This window comes from Dendrobates tinctorius, unplaced genomic scaffold (genome assembly GCF_039654945.1).
Source record: "Dendrobates tinctorius isolate UK_male_01 unplaced genomic scaffold, ASM3965494v1 ptg000043l, whole genome shotgun sequence".
NCBI lineage: Eukaryota > Metazoa > Chordata > Amphibia > Anura > Dendrobatidae > Dendrobates > Dendrobates tinctorius.
The window spans coordinates 11,977,571-11,997,976 of record NW_027361711.1 but is presented as its reverse complement, the minus strand read 5'-3'; the positions used below and the strand labels follow the sequence as shown (position 1 = coordinate 11,997,976).

Sequence of the window (20,406 nt, the reverse complement as noted above, 5' to 3'; positions counted from 1 at the left end):
TGGTTCTTGTTTAATCAGCATTTGAAGGTTAATTATATTTCTGTGCACAAGAGCGGGACTATGGGTAGGGTTTTCTTCTCCCACTCCAGCCACTCCGCCTGCCTCCAGTGTTTCAATGACAGGTCACTGATTTTTCAGTGACCCACCTCCTGTGTGAAATTTTCGCCGCTGTCATAGGCGTGGGCGGCATGTGCGCAGTTTAATATCACGGCTGATTTTAGTTTTCAATAAAATGGCGTTGGGGACGGCGCATGCACAGATTGAGATCTTGGCTCAATGAAGACGTCATTGAGCCGAGATGTCAATCTGCACATGCGCCAGCTTCTGCGCTGTTTTTTTGAAGACCAGAGGTTAAATCAAATTGCGCACGCATCGCCCACGCCAATGCGGCAGTGTGAAATTTCAAACAGGAGGTGGGTCATTGAAAAATGACTGACCTTGCATTGAAGCACTGTAGGTGGACGAAATGGCCAGAGCAAGAGGAGAAGACCTTATCCACAGTCCCGTCGTTGTGCACTCAAATATTATTAGAATAAAACTTCAACTGTTGATTAAACAAGAACCACAGAGCAGATTCCTTCACTAAAGGAATCAATTTAATCAGTATAACAGCACCATTTTGGCGATGAATCTACTTTACATTACTAAATTGTGCTGATAGATTCTTTAAGCAACAGCATTTTTTGGCACTGCGATTTGGACATACTGTAATGGATAATAAGGTTGTAGAAATCAATATTGGGTCTAATATGAGTGTTTTACTGATTTTTTTTGGGGGGGTCAAACTACTTTTCATTGTAAGGTAATTCCTTTCACAGTCTAATAAAGCTTTGCTTATTGCAATGACCTGGGTTGCACTTAAAAAAAGATGTAAAGATCTAATAACAATAGCACATGCCATCAATGTCTGATCTGCGAGGGTCCAATAACTTGGGCCACTATTACAGCCCACTTGTTATTTTTAGGAATAGCAACTTTTCTTTTTACAGTGTGACGTGTCCTTTTTGGATACCTATGGTATGTGATAACACTGAATAAATATCTTATTTTTTCAGGCAGGTGGCAAGCATTATCACCCAACATGTGCCCGGTGTGTACGTTGCCAGCAGATGTTTTCAGAAGGAGAGGAAATGTACCTGACAGGTAGGATATATTGGGCATGGGGGCATGGTAGTGTCCCCCTGTGAATAAGCAGTGAGTCTGATTGGCTCACTAATTCATTTATCAGTTGAGTTACATCAGTTGTCATGGAAACAGTCACAAAACAATTGCTTTCCCTAAAAATAATTTTCTTTGCATGTACAAAAACTTTCTTAAAGTACTGTAGCATTTGTTTTTTATTGCAGTACTGGAGTATGTGTAAGGAGATGGACATACTACCCAAGCTCCCACTTGAAGACACATGTATTTTTGTCATGTGTAATATGTATTGTGACATGGGTTATTAGCAGCCATGTTGTATTCTGCCTGACAGTAAGGGAGAGTTAGAGTTAATAGCTGTAACTAGCCTAGAGTGAGAGGGGCTAAAGAGAAGGGACAGAGACAATTTCCTGTCAGGATGACAGATAGGGTCAGGGTGGAAGAGAAGCAGACCTATGGTCTAACTAGTCAGCAGAGCCACGTGACGTGGGTGTCCCTGACATGAGTGGAGATTGAGGCAGTAGATAGCGAGATCCAGAGTAGAGAATGGAAAAGTAAAAGGAGGACAAAGTGATGCACCGGAGATGGGTCCTGGGACAGGATGCCTAGCAATACAGCCCCTTGCTTGCAATACAGAGAGGTAACGGGTCAGGGAGAAATAGGGAATGTGAGACGAAGAAAGTGCCCCAGGTGGTAGTTCCAAGGCGTCAGCAAGTAGAGAAGTTAAGTAACAGCCTAAGAGAAAGAAGGATGCAGAACCGCGGGTTGAAGTATAAGACTTTTACTTACTGGACGGTGGTACGGGGATCGGAGAGACTCCCAAAGTACTGCGCTGGGTGGTGCTGAAGGTAGAGACGCTAAGACCTCTATCACATATCAGTTTTTTGCCATCAGTCACAATCCGTCATTTTTTGAAAAAAACGGATTCAGCGACTGATGCCACCGGATGTTTTTTTTCTCATAGACTTGTATTAGCGACGGATTGTGATGGATGGCCACCTGTTTCATCCGTCGTTCGACAGATCAGTCGGAAAATCGTTCTCCGTCTGGTGGAGACGACAGATAAAGGAACTTTTTTGTGTATGTCTAAAAGTCGGACAGCGATGGATCCAGCGCCGTCCGTCGTTGGCTGCAATAAAAGCCTGTGTGCGCAGGATCCGTCACTGTTCGTCAAAAGACGGAATCCGTCGCCGGATTCTGATTTTAAGGATATGTGCTGCTTTTTCCATTCTGGCACACAGAAAAATTCTCTCTCTCTCTCTCTCTCCAGAATTCTATTCCTTTAAAATTCCTACAGCTGCTGCTCCGACGGATCCGTCAAAAAACGGATCGGGTGCATCAGTTTTTTACATTCTGCGCAGGATCCGTTTTTTGCACACTTTGACGGATTGCGACTGATTCTAAAAAACTGATGTGTGAAAGAGGCCTAACTGAGGCAGAGGCAAATGGCCTAGAGAAGGATAGCAGAAAATGAATATGAAGATGCTCCATGTTCTAAAAGAAAAGTCTGTGAAGTTATAAAGCACATGCTGTCTATTATAGACTGTTCCCTACAAGTTTCTGTCCAGTAAAAAACTGTTCATTGTGGTCTGGTGGTCTCCCTCATTGACCTCCTCAACACCTGGACACCAAAGTCACTGGCATCATGCGGCCTGCATGGGTGCAACTCTCCCGTGGACCAAGCTCACACACCCAGCCAGGTCCCCATCTTGAAAGACAAGTGCCATTGTATGAAAGACAAGTATCTCGGCCACAGCTACCACGTTACGATAGGATCCTGCACTTAGCCTAAGGCCTTTTTCATACCTCCGTCATCGGCGGTCAGCTGAAATCCGCCAAAGGGTAACAGCAATTGATCCGTCTCCGTTAATTGACGTACAGATGGCAGCGGACCACGTTGGAGTACAGATCCGTGGAAGATGGAAAGCGGAGTGATTTAAAATGACAGCGGCCTTCCAGTAGCCGCGATCTCATCTCGCGGCCATCCAGTCACCGCGATCTCATCTCGCGGTCATCCAGTCGCCGCGATCTCATCTCGCGGCCATCCAGTCGCCGCGATCTCATCTCGCGGCCATCCAGTCGCCGTGATCTCATCTCGCGGCCATCCAATCGCCGCGATCTCATCTCGCGGCCTTCCAAGCGCCGTGATCTCATCTCGTGGCCTTCCCGGCGCCGCGATCACATCTCGCGGCCTTCCACGCGAGGTCGTCGCCGATATTCGTGAGCGAGTTCCGGTGAGGTGAGAGCGAGAGAGAGCATTTTAGCGGCTCCAGGAATGGCATTACATGGTTAAAACTGCTCACGATTTTCACCTTTCGGGCATGCGCAGTTAAAAATTTCGGACCGTCAAACAAAAGAAGCGTTGCAGTGTCCGTCTGGTCCGCCCGGAAGCCGCTAAAATTCTCACGGATCCGTCAAAAAACGGACCCAACGGCGACCATCAGTCAAAATCCGCCACTAATGCAAATCAATGGGGGAAGAAAACGGATCCGCCCAAAAATGGGCGGCTCCGTTTTTTTCTAAAAGTGGCGGATTTTGACTGACGTCAAAAAACTGAAGTGTGAAAGAGGCCTAATACTTATCATCCCCCTTCTTATGCTGTTATCAGATTGGTCTTGTAGAGGTTGTGACCTGCCAGATCACTTCTGTGTTAGCTGCAGCAAGAGATCACTTCAGTGCAAGTCTATGAGAGCCTCATTCTTGATCTCTTAGACTTGCATTGAGAGTTTGTGACTGTTACCTCTGACTTCCGATCAGTCAGACATTGCAGTCAGGAGATAGTGGCGTAGACGCCCAATCGGTGCTCTATTCATTCTCTATGGGGCTGCTGGGAAATGCCGAGTGCAGCCCTAGGTAATGAATGGAAGATCGGTAAAGCATACGTTCTGCCATTATAAAGGGGATAAAAGTGCCCCGTTCTGCCGATCGATGTGGTTTCCAGTTGTCAGACACTCGCCGATAAATTACTTATCGCTTATCCTATGCAAACGTGATAACTTGTTTTCACAGTGCAACCCCTCTAAGCCACCATCCTTTAGATTTGCAACATGTATTCTTTGTATAAATCAAAACTGAGAAAAATATAACGGAATGGTTTCAATCTCCATTTGTATGTACCTTATATTATTGAAAAATACAGAAAAATATAAATTATGTATTTAATAAGAGAATATGTTCTTGGCCCAGTGATATAACGGTCACTGCACAAACATCTAAGGGCGGCTCTCTTATATCCGGAAGATCTGATCAGCATCACTAGAGCTCTGTGAGTAGAGCATTGTGCAAGGTCCATCAGGTCCTGTAGTCAGAGAAACCCTACAAGGTCCCTGGTGAGCTCGCTGACTGCAGTCATCACTCAGTGCTCATTACAGGAGCATAGCCATTCAGTGTATTACATTTCACTACGGTGGTTCATTGACGGGCGTGGGGGTTGCTCTACCGGGCTTCACAGATAATGACGTCACCTGCAAGCCATGGGCAGATATATCATTGGTGCAACCTGAGGCCCAAGAGGTAAGGGGGCCTATTTCCACCTCCAAAACAGATGGATGTGTGCATTATGATGAACTATTGGATTGCAAAGGGCCCATGTACTGTGATCGCACAGGGGCCCCCTTCTGTCTGTGTCCACAGTAATTGCCGGACAACTGTGACTAGAATGTGGTCTCCACAGCTGTAATGGCTATGGTGGGGATTTCTGTGTTGTTTACCTGGACACAGTGAAATTTTACCATCTTTTCCCAAATTAAAGGAAAGGTGGAGATGCCCTGTAAAATGTATGAAAAGTGTTAAATACAAACCCTAGATTCCTGGAAAAAAAGGTGGGCTGTAAATATTAAAATTGTGTCAGGCCATTGATATATGGCATAAAATAGCATGTGAGAGGTGAGGGTTTTGACAGCCATTTGCTAGAACTGTGGGTCCCTTGGCTCTTAGGTGAACCACTACACAGCATGGCACTGTGGTCTCTTAGGCTATGTGCACACGCTGCGGTTCCACTGCGGTTTTGGCCGCAGCAGTTCTGCAGACAGTGTACAGCAGCATGTTATCCTATGGGATTTACAATTTTCTGTGCACATGCTGCGGATTTTTAACTGCGGAAAAGCTGCGGTTTTGAAATGACATGTCAGTTCTTTCCTGCGGATTCTGCTGCGGTTTACCATCTCCTCCATTGTAGAGGTGATAAACCACAGGCCAATCCGCAGGTCATTTTACCTGCGGTTTTATCCGCAGTGTGTGCACATAGCCTTAGGCCACATTCACACGTTCAGTATTTGGTCAGTATTTTACCTCAGTATGTGTAAGCCAAAACCAGGTGTGGAGCGATCATAGGAAAAGTCTAATAGAAACCCGCCACCGCTTCTGGATTTATCACCCACTCCTGGTTTGGCTTACACATACTGAGGTAAAATACTGACCAAATACTGAACGTGAGAACGTGGCCGTACACACGGCAGCTCTAGTCATCAGCGAGTGCCCGCAGCTCCTGGACTCCATTACTGCTATCTCTCAATGCCATACCAGAAATCCGCGCACAAAGGTGCTCATTCCCTATAACGGCGGACCTCGTGCTGCACAATATATTTCGGATTACATCACCTCACATAATTTCCCAACCCCAGCTCACATTGGGAAAATCGAGATCGATGGCGCCCTCTTCTGGCCGGCAGTGATTTCTTAGCTGTAGTATTGTTTGGTGTAATGTGCTGCAAAGTTCCTGAAAATTGCATTTAAAAAAAAAAGATTAGTTATCAAAGAAAATAATGTAAAAAAAAATGTATTGCTTATCTTAAAAAATGCTGATAATACTGCAATAACAATATAAGCTAATCTAAATATGGCTGTAACATGTGTTAGAGCGCTGCAGCCTGAACGCGCCCCCCCAGGTCTAGAAATCTGCTTATCATTCCGAATTCCCCATACTTGTATGTGGGTTGCTCAACTTTGGCTGCACCCCACATTTCCTCCATCTGCTGGCTGTGATGTATGCCAGATTTCTATTAACTCCGCTTTCCCATTTGTAAAGGCTGCTGCGGCACCTCGTACTATGCTGTAGTTGCAGGGCACCGTATACCGTCAGTGGTTTTTTAGAAATGTAAATCCCCATCTCGCCTTGAGTGCCAGAAGAACAAAGAATTCAGACAGAGCTATTATCAAGGATTCCCTAGAGAGCCTCCGTCACGCTGAAGGTGACCTTCAAATACTGCTGCGTGTTCCCACTATCCCATTAAGTACCAGTGATCTGTGGAAATGTGTTTTCAGTGTGTGGATCAAGGATAGCGCTGAAAGCAGCATCTGATCGTACGCTCCACTTCATCTCGTTTACTGTCATCTCATTTCTTTTTTTACCCGTTTAATAATCTACTTCTAATTACGTGGCAATATTCCTATTAAGTAGTCATTTCTATTTTCTCTAGGCTCTGAAGTATGGCATCCAATCTGTAAGCAGGCGGCCCGGGCAGAGAAAAAGCTAAAAGTGAGTGGACTTTAATCAGCCATATAGTAATTGGTGTTGTTCACATTCCTTAAAGCCTCCTAAACACGTGCATGTTTCGGGGACGTGTAGCATCCGTTTTTTTCACGTATACCACATGTACCCATTATAACCTATGGTGGTCTTCACATGTCCGTGTTTTCAGACAGTCTGTGTGTCCATGTGGACCACATGGAGCCATATCCGCTTATTTTCGGCCAATGCACATCTATGGTTCTGTGAAAAACACTTACGCAGATGCCATCCGTGCACAATCCGCTTTTTTTCTTTTAATTCGTTTATTAACCATGAAACAACATATACACATATGTATGTAGCGAAGTAGTACATATGCACATGTCCAAACAACCATAAAGAAACAGCAACTTTGCATATTAGACTCTTGATACAACTTTTTGGTTTCATAAGTCCATGCATTGCTGTAAGGAAAATAAACCAAATCAACAGATAAGGCCTGTTTCACACATCAGTTTTTGTGTTCAGTCAAAATCCGCTAAAATGGCGGATAGCGGATCCATTCCTGAACTGACCACAACGTTTGTCACCGGACCGTTATTTTAACGGATCCGTGGAAGGAAGAATTTTAAAGGAACCACTGCGAGAGAGAGCGAGAGAGAGAATTTTCCAGCCGCCAGAACAAAGTTTAGGGTTAAATTTCCGGCTGAGTGAAGTCTTTCCGCCATGCGCAGTGAGAAGTGCGGATCCTGCCGCCCTAAAAAACGTTGCATGGTCCGTTCGGGCATGTCAGCGGACGTCAAAATTTTGGCGCATCCGCAAAAAAAACGATCCAACGGATGGCCATCCGTCGAGATCCGCCGGTAATGCAACTCAATGGGGAAAAAAATGGCGGATCCGTTTTTTTTGCAAAACGGCGGATTTTGACTGATGGACAAAAACCGATGTGTGAAACAGTCCTAAGCAGAACATTATGTCTGTGTAGCCACCTATATACACCTTTTCTGAAAGGCCACAGAGGCTGCAACACCATTAAGCAACCAAACAACACCATGAAGACCAAGGAGATCTCAAGACAAGTAAGATACAAAGATGTTGAGGGGTTGGGTTCTAAAAAAATATCCCAATCTCTGATGATCCCAAAGAGCACAATCAAATCCATTATCAAATGGAAAGAACATGGTACCACAACAAACCAGCGAAGAGTGGGCCGCTCACCAAAACTCTTCCCTGGCAAGGTGTGCATTAACAGAGAGGCAGCACAGAGACCAACGGTAACCCTGAAGGAGCCGCTTGGTTCCTAAGCAGAGACTGAGTATCTGTCCATACAACTACAATAAGCCGTACACTCCATAGAAGAGACCTTTAATGGAAGAGTAGGCAGAAATTAGCCTTTACTTACACAAAAATTGTAAAGCTTGTTTTTGAGTTGGCCAAAAAAAAATTGTGGGAGACTTCCCAAATGTATGGAGAAAGGTGCTGTAGTAATATGAGATGAAAATTGAACTTTTTGGCCACCAAGGTAAACACTATGTCTGGTGCCAAAGAAACACAGCTCATCACCCCAAGAACACCATCCCCACAGTGAAACATGGTGGTGGCAGCATCATGCTGTGGGGATGTTTTTCAGCAGCAGGGACAGGGAAAATGGTACGAGTTGAAGGGTCTGTCAGGCAGTGATTTGAGACAATGACCCATAGCATGCTGCTAAAGCAACACTCGATTGGTTTAAGGAGAAATTATGTAAATGTTTTGGAGTGTCCTAGTCAAAGCCCAAACCTTAATCCAATTGAGAATTTGGGGTCAGATTGCTGTTCATCAGAGGAAACCATCTAACTTGAAGGAGAGGGAGCAGTTTTACCTTGAGGAATGGGCAATAATCCCAGTTGCGAAATGTGAAAGCTGATAGAGACTTATCCAAAGCGACTTGCAGCTGTAATTGCCGCAAAATGAGGCTCTACAAAGTGCTGACTTCAGGGGGGTGAATAGTTATGCCCACTGACGTTTTCAGTTATTTTGTCCTATTTGTTGATTTATTCACAATAAATAGAAAAACAAATTTCACAGTTGTAGCCATGTTTTTTTAAATGAACTGATTCCAACCCTAAAAAAAACAGTACCCTACAGATGGTAATACGACCCCATTGACCTACATTATGGTGCGATGTAGCAGCACACCATAAAATGATCCTTGTGTCTTGTCTCTCTAAACTGAGCTAACGGAATAACCACAGACAGCGTTTACTGCTGTGCACAATAACTGAGGAGCTGCATCTATTTCAGCATTGTCAGAAGCAGGACGGAAACGCATAGTGAAACCCTATAGAAGTGTACAATGGAAACATTACCCTCTCAGCACTAATTGCTCATCTAACCAGACTGTAGGATGAAACAACAAAACTGGCTAGAGAGGAGGACAGTGATGAAGGACAGTTCATTCTCCGATTTTGCTCCTGCGTGTTGAGGTATCTCCTGCAGTGTTATAGGTCTCGTGAAGGATACTGCAGCATGTATGTGTAGTCCCCAGATTACCCTCATGCCGCAAACATCAGAGGGCACCTTCTCCCATTTGAGCAAAAATCTTCACAATTATTTGCATTGAGAATAATTTTATTTTTCTCTTTTTTTTTGTTGCTGAACCACATGATTATTTGTATTAATTGTGTGGTTGTCTCAAGTTCAGAAATAGGTAAAATGGTAAAGTGTTTGTAAAAAAACAAACCACTTACCTATTTACCCCTTATTAAATATCCTCTCTGTTCTATGTTTAATTTCATAGTGTACAGCTCGTTGCCTAGGTTATCTGCCACTTCTGCAGTCTCAGGTTGGCCGGTTGCGTAGGAAAAGAGCAGGTTGCAGGATATGTCCTCCACAGCCTGCTCGCCCTGCTAGATCCAGTCTTACTGCCCATGCGCTCCACCCATCTTGCAGAGGCAAAACCAGGAAGCAGATGTGTGATCTTGAAGATACTGTACATCTTACGAGCATCCTCTTTACGGAAACCACCTTCCCAAGGACACTAGAGGAGACCGGGTGTCTCAGCTCAAGTAGAGAAGAACGTCACATCTCATTTAGTTCTTCATGTTATGTGTTTGGCATAATTGGATTCTGATCACTGCAATCAACTCCTGGCGGTAGCCGCATTAACCAAGACGTAGAGAAAATAATTTGCCGTCTTCGTTTCAGAGGGACTTCAGTTTCTCACATCCTGTACCACTGTTTTGAGGAATAGACCCCATTTTACTTTCACGCTAGTTCCATGTAGAAACCCACATGTTCCTGAGGTTATTACCTCCTCAGCCAATGTCATTGTTGTTTGCCTTCGCAGCAGTGTCCTGCCATTAGAGGTATACTAAGGATCCTACAAAAGAAACCAGACTGTGTACATAGTCCATAGTCACTGTATAGTGCAGTTGTGCTTTCCATGCGGGATCTAACATACTTTATAGAGAAAATAACGTCTTGTTTGGCAGCGGCTGAAAATTCAAGAGCAAAGACATTCCTTATCAGGGGAACCAGGCTGGATATTCTACAGATGAGTGGTAAACATTCATCAATCATTTCAGCAAACAAATCCAAATTCTTACTAACTTCATAATTTGCTCATTTATATGATCGAAAAGGAAGGCTAGCTTCTAAGGATGGCTTTTATGTCAGTCTTCTAGGTACAAGTACACCAAGGAAGAAGGATCCCATTGTGATTTAATACTGAAATGCTTACATTGATAAGGACTGAGCCTTTAGATTGGGTTAGGCTTGGGAGATTGTGTTACATTGGTAGTAAATTGAAATATATACATTTTCCATTTCATAATTTGACTCCTTGCTCAGACTTATTATGTATTCTTTGCTTGTGTTCACAGTACAGAAGAGCTTCTGAAACCTCAATTTCCCCACCAGGATCCAGCATTGGCTCGCCCAATCGGGTTATCTGCGTAAGTGACTTGCAATTACATTACCGATATCCATTTTGTGTAGTTTTGGCAGGCTGTCAACGAGATGTGTAAATAACACACATGGCACAAGTATCATGCCCTATGTGTCCTATTTACTGCATTTCATTTGCATATCGATAACGACTCTGCCTGCTCCCACTTTACCACTAGAACCAGGCATGTCAATATTGAGAAGATTGAGTCGGGTTAGGGAATGTGCACATAACGTCTTGTGCATACCTCCTGAGTTCTTCAAGCAGAGGACGCCTCAGGATAAAAAACGCTGGTGTTTCCTGAAGTGTCTTTTTGGTCACTTTTTGTGACATTTTTTTTTTTTTCACTCCATACTATGAGTGGCTTCCAAGTGGAAGTTGTGTAAAGAGTTTTCATTACACTTCTTTTAGCCTCTTTGAGTCTTTGGAAACCTCGAAGCAGTTAAGACAAGATGAGAAGGCACTATTAGTCATTTCTACATATAAATGTGCAATCTTTTAGGGCTTATTTAGCCCTTATTTAGTGGGGTTAAGTAGCATACTGCCTGAAAAAGATGTTGTGTGCAGACCATCATGTGAGCTGACTCCTCTTCACCCCCTCTATCAGATTGATGACTGACTACCTAACTGCACATTGTCATATCATGGATACAAGAAAAATTCCATTCACCCTAGAATACAAATCCATGCCAATATGGGGTTACAATATAGCTCTAAAATGCCACTGTCATGAGAGGATTTAGCAAGTAATGACATCAATCAATTGGTGGCTTTTCTCTAGTATGGGTTGATTCAGACATGAGTTATTCTTGTATGTGTTCTATCCATGGTTTTCATGGTTAGACCTTATACTTATTATAGTCTATGGGGTATTTGTGCAGACCGATTAATCTGTACAAAATCACAGAATCATACCTGATTCTCATCCAAGTCTCGGATCAAACTCGTCAATTCAAGTGTACGGGTCCTAGCAAAAATCGGACAACACGCGGATGCCATCCACGTTCTGTTCATTCTTTTTTATGGACCATTTATTATGGGAAGTTTGAGAAACTTCTTTTTTTTTCATTTAAGAAAACTGACCAAACTCTTATGGTAAAAACTGCCACACCGACCAAACTCTGATGAAGCTTGGACCGGTTTATGCATATGAGAAAATCACCGACGTGAGAATGAGCTTTTACTTATAGTGCTCTCATGACCATCGCACATTAAACAGTCTATGAACATGGTTATGGAAATATTTGCTGTGGTAGCACATGCCCAGTACTGCTGATACACAGCTACCAGGTATATCTGGCACCACGTTCCTTGGTAGTGAAACTGAAGCACAGGAAAAATTCAACTTGTTCCAATCTTGTTTGCTTTATCAGCTATAAATTTTCAATTGTCCACAGACATAATGTTGGCAGATCCCACCAAAACCATTGGAATCAACCAACAAAATGTATCATCCAAGGCCAGTACTAGACACTAATTGTGTAGGTACATAATATACAAATAATTCTCTCTTGTAGATCTTTATGTCTAACCTAAGACAAAATGTGTCCCCCTAAGGACGCAGTCAGAGGACAGTATAAATCGGACCGAGATCGAAACGCAATCTTCGGACTGGCAAGCAGCTCTCCTCACTCAGGGGTGACAGCTTCATATATTTCTAAGCAACTGTCACGCTTGGGTCGGGAGGAGAGCCGCGGCCAGTCCGAGCATTGCGTTCCCATCTTGGTGTGCCCTTTGTCTGCACCCTAAAAAGCGATGTCACGTGCATTCCAATAGAAATACTTTTCCTTCATGCATGCTTTTCCCTAGCTTATGTGTGATACGCCTTGTTAACCCTTTCAGCCATATTTGTGAGCTGTGTTCTTCCATAAAGCATCTTCATGACTCATTGAAGGAAATGGGTCATATGGTGTCGGGAGAATAATCCTCTCGATAAATATGGGCTCTTGTCACCTGTTCTTTTTTTCTCCCTTCTCCTTCTCCTTTTCTCTCAGGCTAAAGTAAACAATGAGATTCTAAATTACAAGGACTTAGCTGCTCTCCCTAAGATTAAAGCAATCTACGCAGTGCAGCGCCCTGACCTCATTTCTTACGAGCCTTATAGCAGATACACGTCGGATGAGATGCTGGAGAGATACAGCTATGGGGAGGTAAAATAACATTATGACTTAGCCTGCTGATGCAGCTCACTGCCAAATAATCCCCCCTGCACACCATTGTCAATTGCAATGTCCTTAACTTCTCCCAGTCCTTACCTTAACTACAAAGTTTAGCATGTGCTGTAGCCATAGCTTTATTATAGAAACATGTTGGAGGTAAAAGGGACCTGTCACCAGGTCAAAAGTAGACAGTTTTTGCCTTATTTTATTCCCACAGCTCCAATAAGTATTCCGTTTTTTTTTTTAATTCGCTATATGGATCAAGAGGTATGGGTCTTTTAATTTAGCACTAATTTTTATGGTCTGTGTCAAGGGGGCAGTGCTCACAGAGTAATTTTGCAGAGCAGCCAGAAGACACACCCCAGAGGATCCAGTGAACAACGACCTCCTGGTAAAGACTAAAAATTACCACTTAATAAATAGGCCCATTTTTTTCTGGAATTGTATGGTTGAATTAAAAAGCAAAAAAGAAATATTCAGCAGGGTAGTGGTAATATAACAAGTAAAAACTGACCATTTTTGATCTGGTGACAGATCTTTAAACTCAAAATGTAAAAGTACTGTGAATGAAGCCATACTGTTGCTATTAATTATTATGGTAATGTTTCATACTACTGCCCTAGTAATATAATTATCATAAAGAACATGGTGTTGTGATAAAGAGGGCATGTTATCACTCCTGTCATGTCTGTTTCATAATACCATGAAACACCAATTTTCTGACACCTTTTCTTATAACTCAGAATTATGCCATTCCTTTGCTATTCCTCCTAAATATTTATGAAGAAATTAACAAATGGGTGTTACCATTTCTCTTGTCTAAAAGTTGTGACCCAGTCTGACCTTGAGAAAGGGGAGGAGAAGAAAAACCGACCCGGATAGTCCCCATACACAATGTAATGGAAACAACAACTGCTTTATAAGAAACAGGTAGCAACAGGGGTAGCAAAACAATGATAAAAGCTATCCTTTAAAAATACACATAGATATAAAGATAAATAAAACGGACGCACACACGGAAAAAATATATTAAATATATTAGACCTTTCTGTACCAATTGGGCTAGTATCATATGATGGGAATAACCATAAACAGAAAGGTATAATAAAGTGTATAGCTGGAGCAAAACAGTTGTAATTACTGTAGTAATAATAAGTAAGGTGCAAGTGCAATAAGTAAGTGCCTATCCCAGCAATTAGAAACAAATCATATGTTGCAAGTACAAAAGTATAGGGGACGATATATGTGAGACAGTGCTCATATTAACATAGTCATTTGTATGAAGGCACCTTATTGGTGAGGGCCATGGTGTAAGGGGATAATATAGACAGCAGACTTACACTATTAGAGGAGCTCCTTTAATCGAGTGGCGTCCACCCCGACGTGCGTTTCGGCTTTCGCCTTCATCAGGCCAGTCTGACCTTCGCAGCACTGATTGAACAGTGTCAGCATAGAAGCACAATGCAATAGTAGAGAGGGCTATATGGATAAATCTGCGCTGCTGGTCAAGAAGATATCCAATGGTGATGATGGTGTTGAACAAAGAGCAGTTTTATTAATCTGCGCTTTTCTGAGTTGAGCAAACTCCTTCATCAGGAAAAAACAATATAAGGGCACAGAGAGAGATGCTGGGGTTTAAAGAATCCAAAAACTTGTGCCATGTGGCATAAACCCACCCGCTGGGAGTCTGCACAGACAGTTTTCATTGTTCATTGGTTGTATTGAATAAAGCAAGGAAGAAAAAATGAAAAGAAAGCAATAGTAGGCAGACAGACGCAACTAGTAAATCACAATTTTCAATTTCTCCATTAATTGTAAAGAGGAATAACAGGATTGGCGCAGTGAAGAGTTCTAAGAAATGATGGTCTAGAATTGTTAGTACAACCATTAAGTAAAATAGTCAGGAAAGCTCAGAGGTCCTTTTCAAGATAATGCATGATCATATATTCTTGATTTGTAACATTTACAGTACATACTCACCTACTGACCAAAAATTATCTGAGACTGGGGTTGACTATTCATTGGGAATACCAAACATTAAAGGGGTGGTCTAAAGGTGAAACATCATCAGAGCAGGGGACAGAGGTTGTGGTCATTGTCATAGCCTCTGCACAGGAACAGAGCAGAGACCAGCTTCACCTCAGAAACGAGTGTCATTGATGACGCTTCGTTAAGGGAACGGGCAGAGGATGTGACAGTGACCGCAGCCTTTGGCCCATACTTTGATGATGCTTCGTTTGAGTAGCCCAGGAAGCACTGGGATTCTGAAATGAATCATCATCAGACAGGAAGTAGAAAAAAATAGACAAACAATAATATAGTGTAGTTAGGAAATGGTAGGGAATTTTTAAAACACATTTATAAGAAAATAGTTTAGGTTATGGCATCTAATAGGTAAGGATTTAGAATGAAATGTACTTTCACCTTTGGACCACCCTTTAAGGTCTATTTCCCTTCATCTTATCAGCATTCATCTATATCTTTATCAAGCTGAGACTATTTTTTTCGTACTTTCCAAAGGATATCTATGAAGGAATGGATCTTCGTCAGAGAAGGTCATCAAGCCCAGGATATATTGATTCTCCACTGTATAGCCATCGAGACATCTCTCTTACCATGCCACGATCTCCCCAGCATTACTACATGTCAGGTAAGCCTTCCCTCTCCATATATTGTACCCTCATCTACTGCTAAACTATTTGTTCTAGTTTCACCAATAGATGATCACTTCATTTTCTTAGCTGTCCCTCTGCTGCATCCTTATCTATATTATCGCTAGTTGATAGATGATCCTGGGACCTTATTGTGGAGATGCCAAGGTTTCCCTTGACAAAACTATAGGGTGGTCAAGTCTACTGTTCAATAAATAAACCTACACCAGACTTGTCCTTAGATATTAGAATTTACACTGCAAACCACTAAGAGCACGATAGACTCGTCACTCTAAGAACAATTGGCAATAATTTTAATCAAATATATTTCACTGTCTGAATATTAAACAGGGCTATATATACTTGTACCATCCCTGATTTCTTGTTATCAATGATTCTGTGTCAGTAAAACTGCATCATTTTAGCTTTATATAATCCATAGATAAAGGACATAACTCCCTATACACATACTGTAGTATATGCCTCCATAGTATATGGAGTCAACAGAACCATTCCATCTTGACTATGACGTCCCACTGATTCTCAACATCTCACTATTTCTGCTTTGTCTTTTTTCTTTTCTTATTTCTCACTGTGTGTCCTCTTTCTTCTTGCTTTTTCAAATCACTCTCGTTGCCCTTTGATGCTTATCCATTCTTTCTGCCTTTCAATCCACATTCACCTAACTTGTTTCAGGCACAGAGAGTGGTCGTAACTCTCCTTACTATAGCCAGGTAGATGTACGTTGTTCCACACCAGCCCTTTACCAAGCTCCTCGACATTTTCACATACCAGGTAGGAAGCAAAGGGGTTATCTGAAAAATAAAAAAATCACAAGAGATTACACGCAACCCCAATTCCAAAAAAGTTGGGATGCTGTGCAAAATGTAAAGAAAACAGGAGTGCAACGGTTAGGAAATCTCTTGTAGCCATATTTTATTCACAGCAGAACATAGGACACATATCAGAAGGTGAATGTCAGACATTTTCCATTTCATTTGAAAAAAGTAAATCAAAATTGGTACAGAGCCATATCTATCATTGTGTAGTATCCCCTCTTTTTTTTACAACACACTCCCTGATGGTATACCGTACATGTGGTAAGTGTGGCGACCAATTGGGAGAAGAGTGTTCTACCATTCTTGTCTGATGTAGGATTGTAACCTCTCAACAGTTCTTGGTCCAGGTTCCTGGTACTTTTTTGGTGAATTTTTCATTTCATAATATGCCAAATGTTTACTGTTAGTGAAAGGTCTGGACTACAGGCGGCCGGTTCATCACCCAAACTCTTCTTCTGTGAAGCCATGCTGTTGTGATGGATGCAGTATGTGGTTTAGCATGCCCCTTGCTGAAAAATGAAAGGCCTTCTGTGAATGGAAAGACATTGTAGGGAAGGGAACATATGTGTTCTAAGACCTTTATATACTGCTCAGCATTGATAGCGCCTTTCAAGATGTGTAAGCTGCCCACCCCATAGGCACTAATACAACCCCATACCATCAGTGATGCAGGCTTTTGAACCCTGCACTGATAACAAGTTGGATGGTCCATCTCCTCTTGAGGTCACAGGGGACGGCGTCCATGATTTCCATTAATAATTTCAAGTCTATATAGATATATATAGTTTTATATTTTACTTCTGTCCTTCTTAATTGAGAGAAGACAGCAGTGTGTCTCGATTGTGTTGATATATGGCTTCTTCTATGCATGACAGATCTTTAACTTTCATTTGTGGATTGCATGGTGAACTGTGTTCGCCATCAATGATTTCTGGAAGAGTTCCTGAGCCTTTTGGTAACTGTGTCCCAAATTGTTTAGGATATGTTCCTGCCATTAAGTTCTATAATTTGTTAGTTCTTTCAAATAAAATGGAAAAATGCCCAACTTACACTTTCTGTTGCGTTTTATATCCTGTAGTGAATAAAATATGGCCATAAGACATTTCCAAATCTTTACATTCTTGATTTCTTTACATTTTACACAGTGTCCCAACTTTTTTGGAAATGGGGTTGTATAACTAAAGAGTGATCATAATCTGAAGATTAAAACACAAATGACAAGTTTCTGTAAACAGTATAGCTATAAAAGGGAGCCGGTCACCCCTAAAACGTTGCATAAGTTACAGGTAGGTAGGGGACTGAGCACCAATAAAAATCATACATGTAGTATAGATTGTATGGGTTTAGTTGCCAGAAAAAAATTATATAAATAATTGGAAGAAAAAAGTCATTCTAGTCCAAGGGCTGTAATTAGTAGTGAAGCCCAGTGCCATTGAATTGAATTGGGCTGAGCTACAAGTACTAGACTCATCCCCTGGACAAGAGTGATTCAGTTCCACAGTATTTTCTTGTTTAATACAACCCTTTAGCTAACATGGATAGATATCACATAAGCCTGTTGGCCTATGGTCTTGACGTTTCCTTCCAGCACAGTACCACTACCTTCACAACTTCTTCATTCTTACCTTCACAATAGAACTGTCACATTTCCCTGTAACTTTATGATCAGACAGAAATCCTTGATTGAACATTGTTCTTGTGTCATCTTACTCCCGATTTTCCTCTAACTCATCTTGGCTTCTCCCTGTTGTCTTGTCACGCCTCTGTCTCTTGTGATGGTGTCTCCTGAACTCCCCCTCTATCCTGTACACTCCCTCTTTCACTTTTCCTCCTGTCTTTTTCCTCCCTCTTTCCGTCTTCCTTTTCCTCTCTCCTCACAGCTGCCGCAGAAAGTAACATATATCGGAAGCCTCCCATCTATAAGCGTCATGGTACTATGTAGTCCCTTTATGCATGCTACACCTTGCCGTATCCCTTGCATTGCAGTGCTTAGTCATTGATGCACTCTCTACATATATGGCAATGATGCATGTCTGTTTATATGCAAGCTATATATTTTGCATGGGTAACATAGGTTTAGTAAAATGCATGAGGTTAGCATGATAGGTTGTGTGTACCTAAATAGTAAACCCATTTGATAAACAATGAAATGCTTTATTATTGTGTCTGCCATCAGTTTGTAGAGTAGTAAATACTTGTATTACAATATGTAACTAGAATGAAGTTCTGCTGTAGTACTGTATCTGTAGAGTAGTTCTTGACTACTTTTATGGTCAACTGGTTCAAGCAGTGCTAAACCATAAAATATTGAATGGCCGCATTACTTCTGATGTACAAGTTTGAAGAATGCAAGAGTGTAACAAAGCTTTGAAAAGATTTTTGGAATATTGTAGCCTTTCTGATGCACTGTTGATCGAAGTGGGTCTGGATTCACTCCTGAGACCCCGATATATTGATCAAACCACCAGGAAGAAGCACTCAGTTCACGAGATGTACATTCGAAAGTCTATGGGCCAATGTTCGATACAAAGTCAATGGATCCCTCTTGATCTGCCCACAAATGTGAACCAGGCGTGCATCTTACTGAATGCCAGATACCTCTGGTGGTAGCTCATCTCCCTTGAAATTCAATATGCCCAATGCCTTTTTTTTTTTACCAAACATCACCAATTAAATGGACACCTGATCCTACCAAAATTGATTCTGGTGTGGCATCCCCTTAACCAGCTATGCCCATTGATCCAGCATTTTAGCCATGTCTTAGACACTGATCCTTTTATCCCAGTACCAGTTTCTTCCACATACCTTCAGTAATAAGGCCGATGTTATCATGGAGGATTTATAGTGGCTGACAGCCAATGTATCAAAACTAGACAATGGGCTCCTTCTTTGGTAAAAGCAAATCTATGCAAAGAAATGAAACAGCAAATTCCTGCAAAGCCTGTGAAATATCTGAAATACCCTGCAGTGTGTCATGGTTCAGGACTGCTTGCCAGTAGAGCGCCTGGTGAAAGAGAAGTTATGTGTCTTTATTGCCCGTGGGTGGTCCTGATGAAGGTGTTGTCATGAATAAAACACATAGCTGTGACCACTGACAGATCTCTAAACGCTGTGTTGCTGTCTCTTCTCTCCCACCTCTCCTTGTCTCTGATGGGCCGGCTCTGTGTCATGCTGTAAGTAAGAGCTTTATTCGTTTTCTCTGTGGGAAGCAGGGCTCTTGTCTAGCCACTTACTTACAAATATGCTGACCACTGCAAAACATAGCCTCTTCCTCAGCCTTCTACACCTGCATGCATTTTATGTCCGCTTATACTAGACATGCCTGCTTTTCTCAACCATACAAGTCCACTTCTTCATCTGTCTGTGTTATCTGCGTCCCTACAGATATATACTGCATATTGTGAGCCATTCTTGATATATTTTAATTTTTAAGTGTATTATTAAGGGGCAGAGCAAGTTGGAAGGCTGGCAGATATGAACGCTGGGTGTTGGGTGCAAATATAAGAGTCCCTCTGAATCAATATTTAGATACCAGGCCAACGCAGCAAACCGAATATTCGCCCTAAAAAAAAGTCTTGTAGCAACGCCGTATTGTGTTGTATGACATGCAACATTTAGGCATGATCTTTATGCCAACTAGTGATGAGCGAGTATACTCATTGCTCGGGTTTTCTCGAGCATGCTCGGGTGTCCTCCAAGTATTTTGGCGTGCTCGGAGATCTAGTTTTTGTCGCCTCAGCTGTATGATTTGTGACTACTAGACAGCTTGAATACATGTGTGGAATGCCTGTTTGTTAGGGAATTCCCACATATATTCAGCCTGTCTACAAGTCGCAAATCATGCAGATGAGACAAGGAAAACTAAATCTCCGAGCACGCCAAAATATTCGGAGGACACAGGAGCATGCTCAGGAAAACCCGAGCAACGAGTATACTCACTCATCACTAGTGCCAACCATTGCTCAGTGTCATATGTATGACACAAGTCGCATGATGTGACTTTTATGGAGCCTAATTCCAATATTTCCACTGCGTTCATGATGTAAAGCCAGCACGCAATGGTCATGGCCAAGCAACATTTATATTGATTATTATGAATGGAATGCAGCGGTCATGGGACGGGGAAATGATGGGCATACGGTTCATGCACAGCTCTTTGACGGCTTGCTTTTTTTGCATAAAAAGCTGTAGTTAGTATTGGCACTATCTTTCATTCATACCATCTTTTGCTCACTTTTCA

The 20,406-nt window shown here is 42.2% G+C and overlaps 1 protein-coding gene across 4 annotated transcripts in view; it reads left to right on the top strand.

Moving 5' to 3' along the window:
* Positions 1-20,406, top strand: part of ABLIM3 (actin binding LIM protein family member 3) — a 231,599-nt gene that overhangs the window by 190,788 nt on the left and 20,405 nt on the right. Inside the window, exons 7-13 of one of the 4 annotated variants that reach the window (XM_073575207.1) lie at positions 1,056-1,143; positions 6,558-6,616; positions 10,453-10,524; positions 12,512-12,667; positions 15,197-15,326; positions 16,024-16,122; positions 18,047-18,097. In XM_073575207.1, coding sequence (XP_073431308.1) covers positions 1,056-1,143; positions 6,558-6,616; positions 10,453-10,524; positions 12,512-12,667; positions 15,197-15,326; positions 16,024-16,122; positions 18,047-18,097 — 655 coding nt within the window. The remainder of the gene's footprint in view (positions 1-1,055; positions 1,144-6,557; positions 6,617-10,452; positions 10,525-12,511; positions 12,668-15,196; positions 15,327-16,023; positions 16,123-18,046; positions 18,098-20,406) is intronic. The other 3 variants (XM_073575206.1, XM_073575204.1, XM_073575205.1) reach the window with 3 other exon arrangements.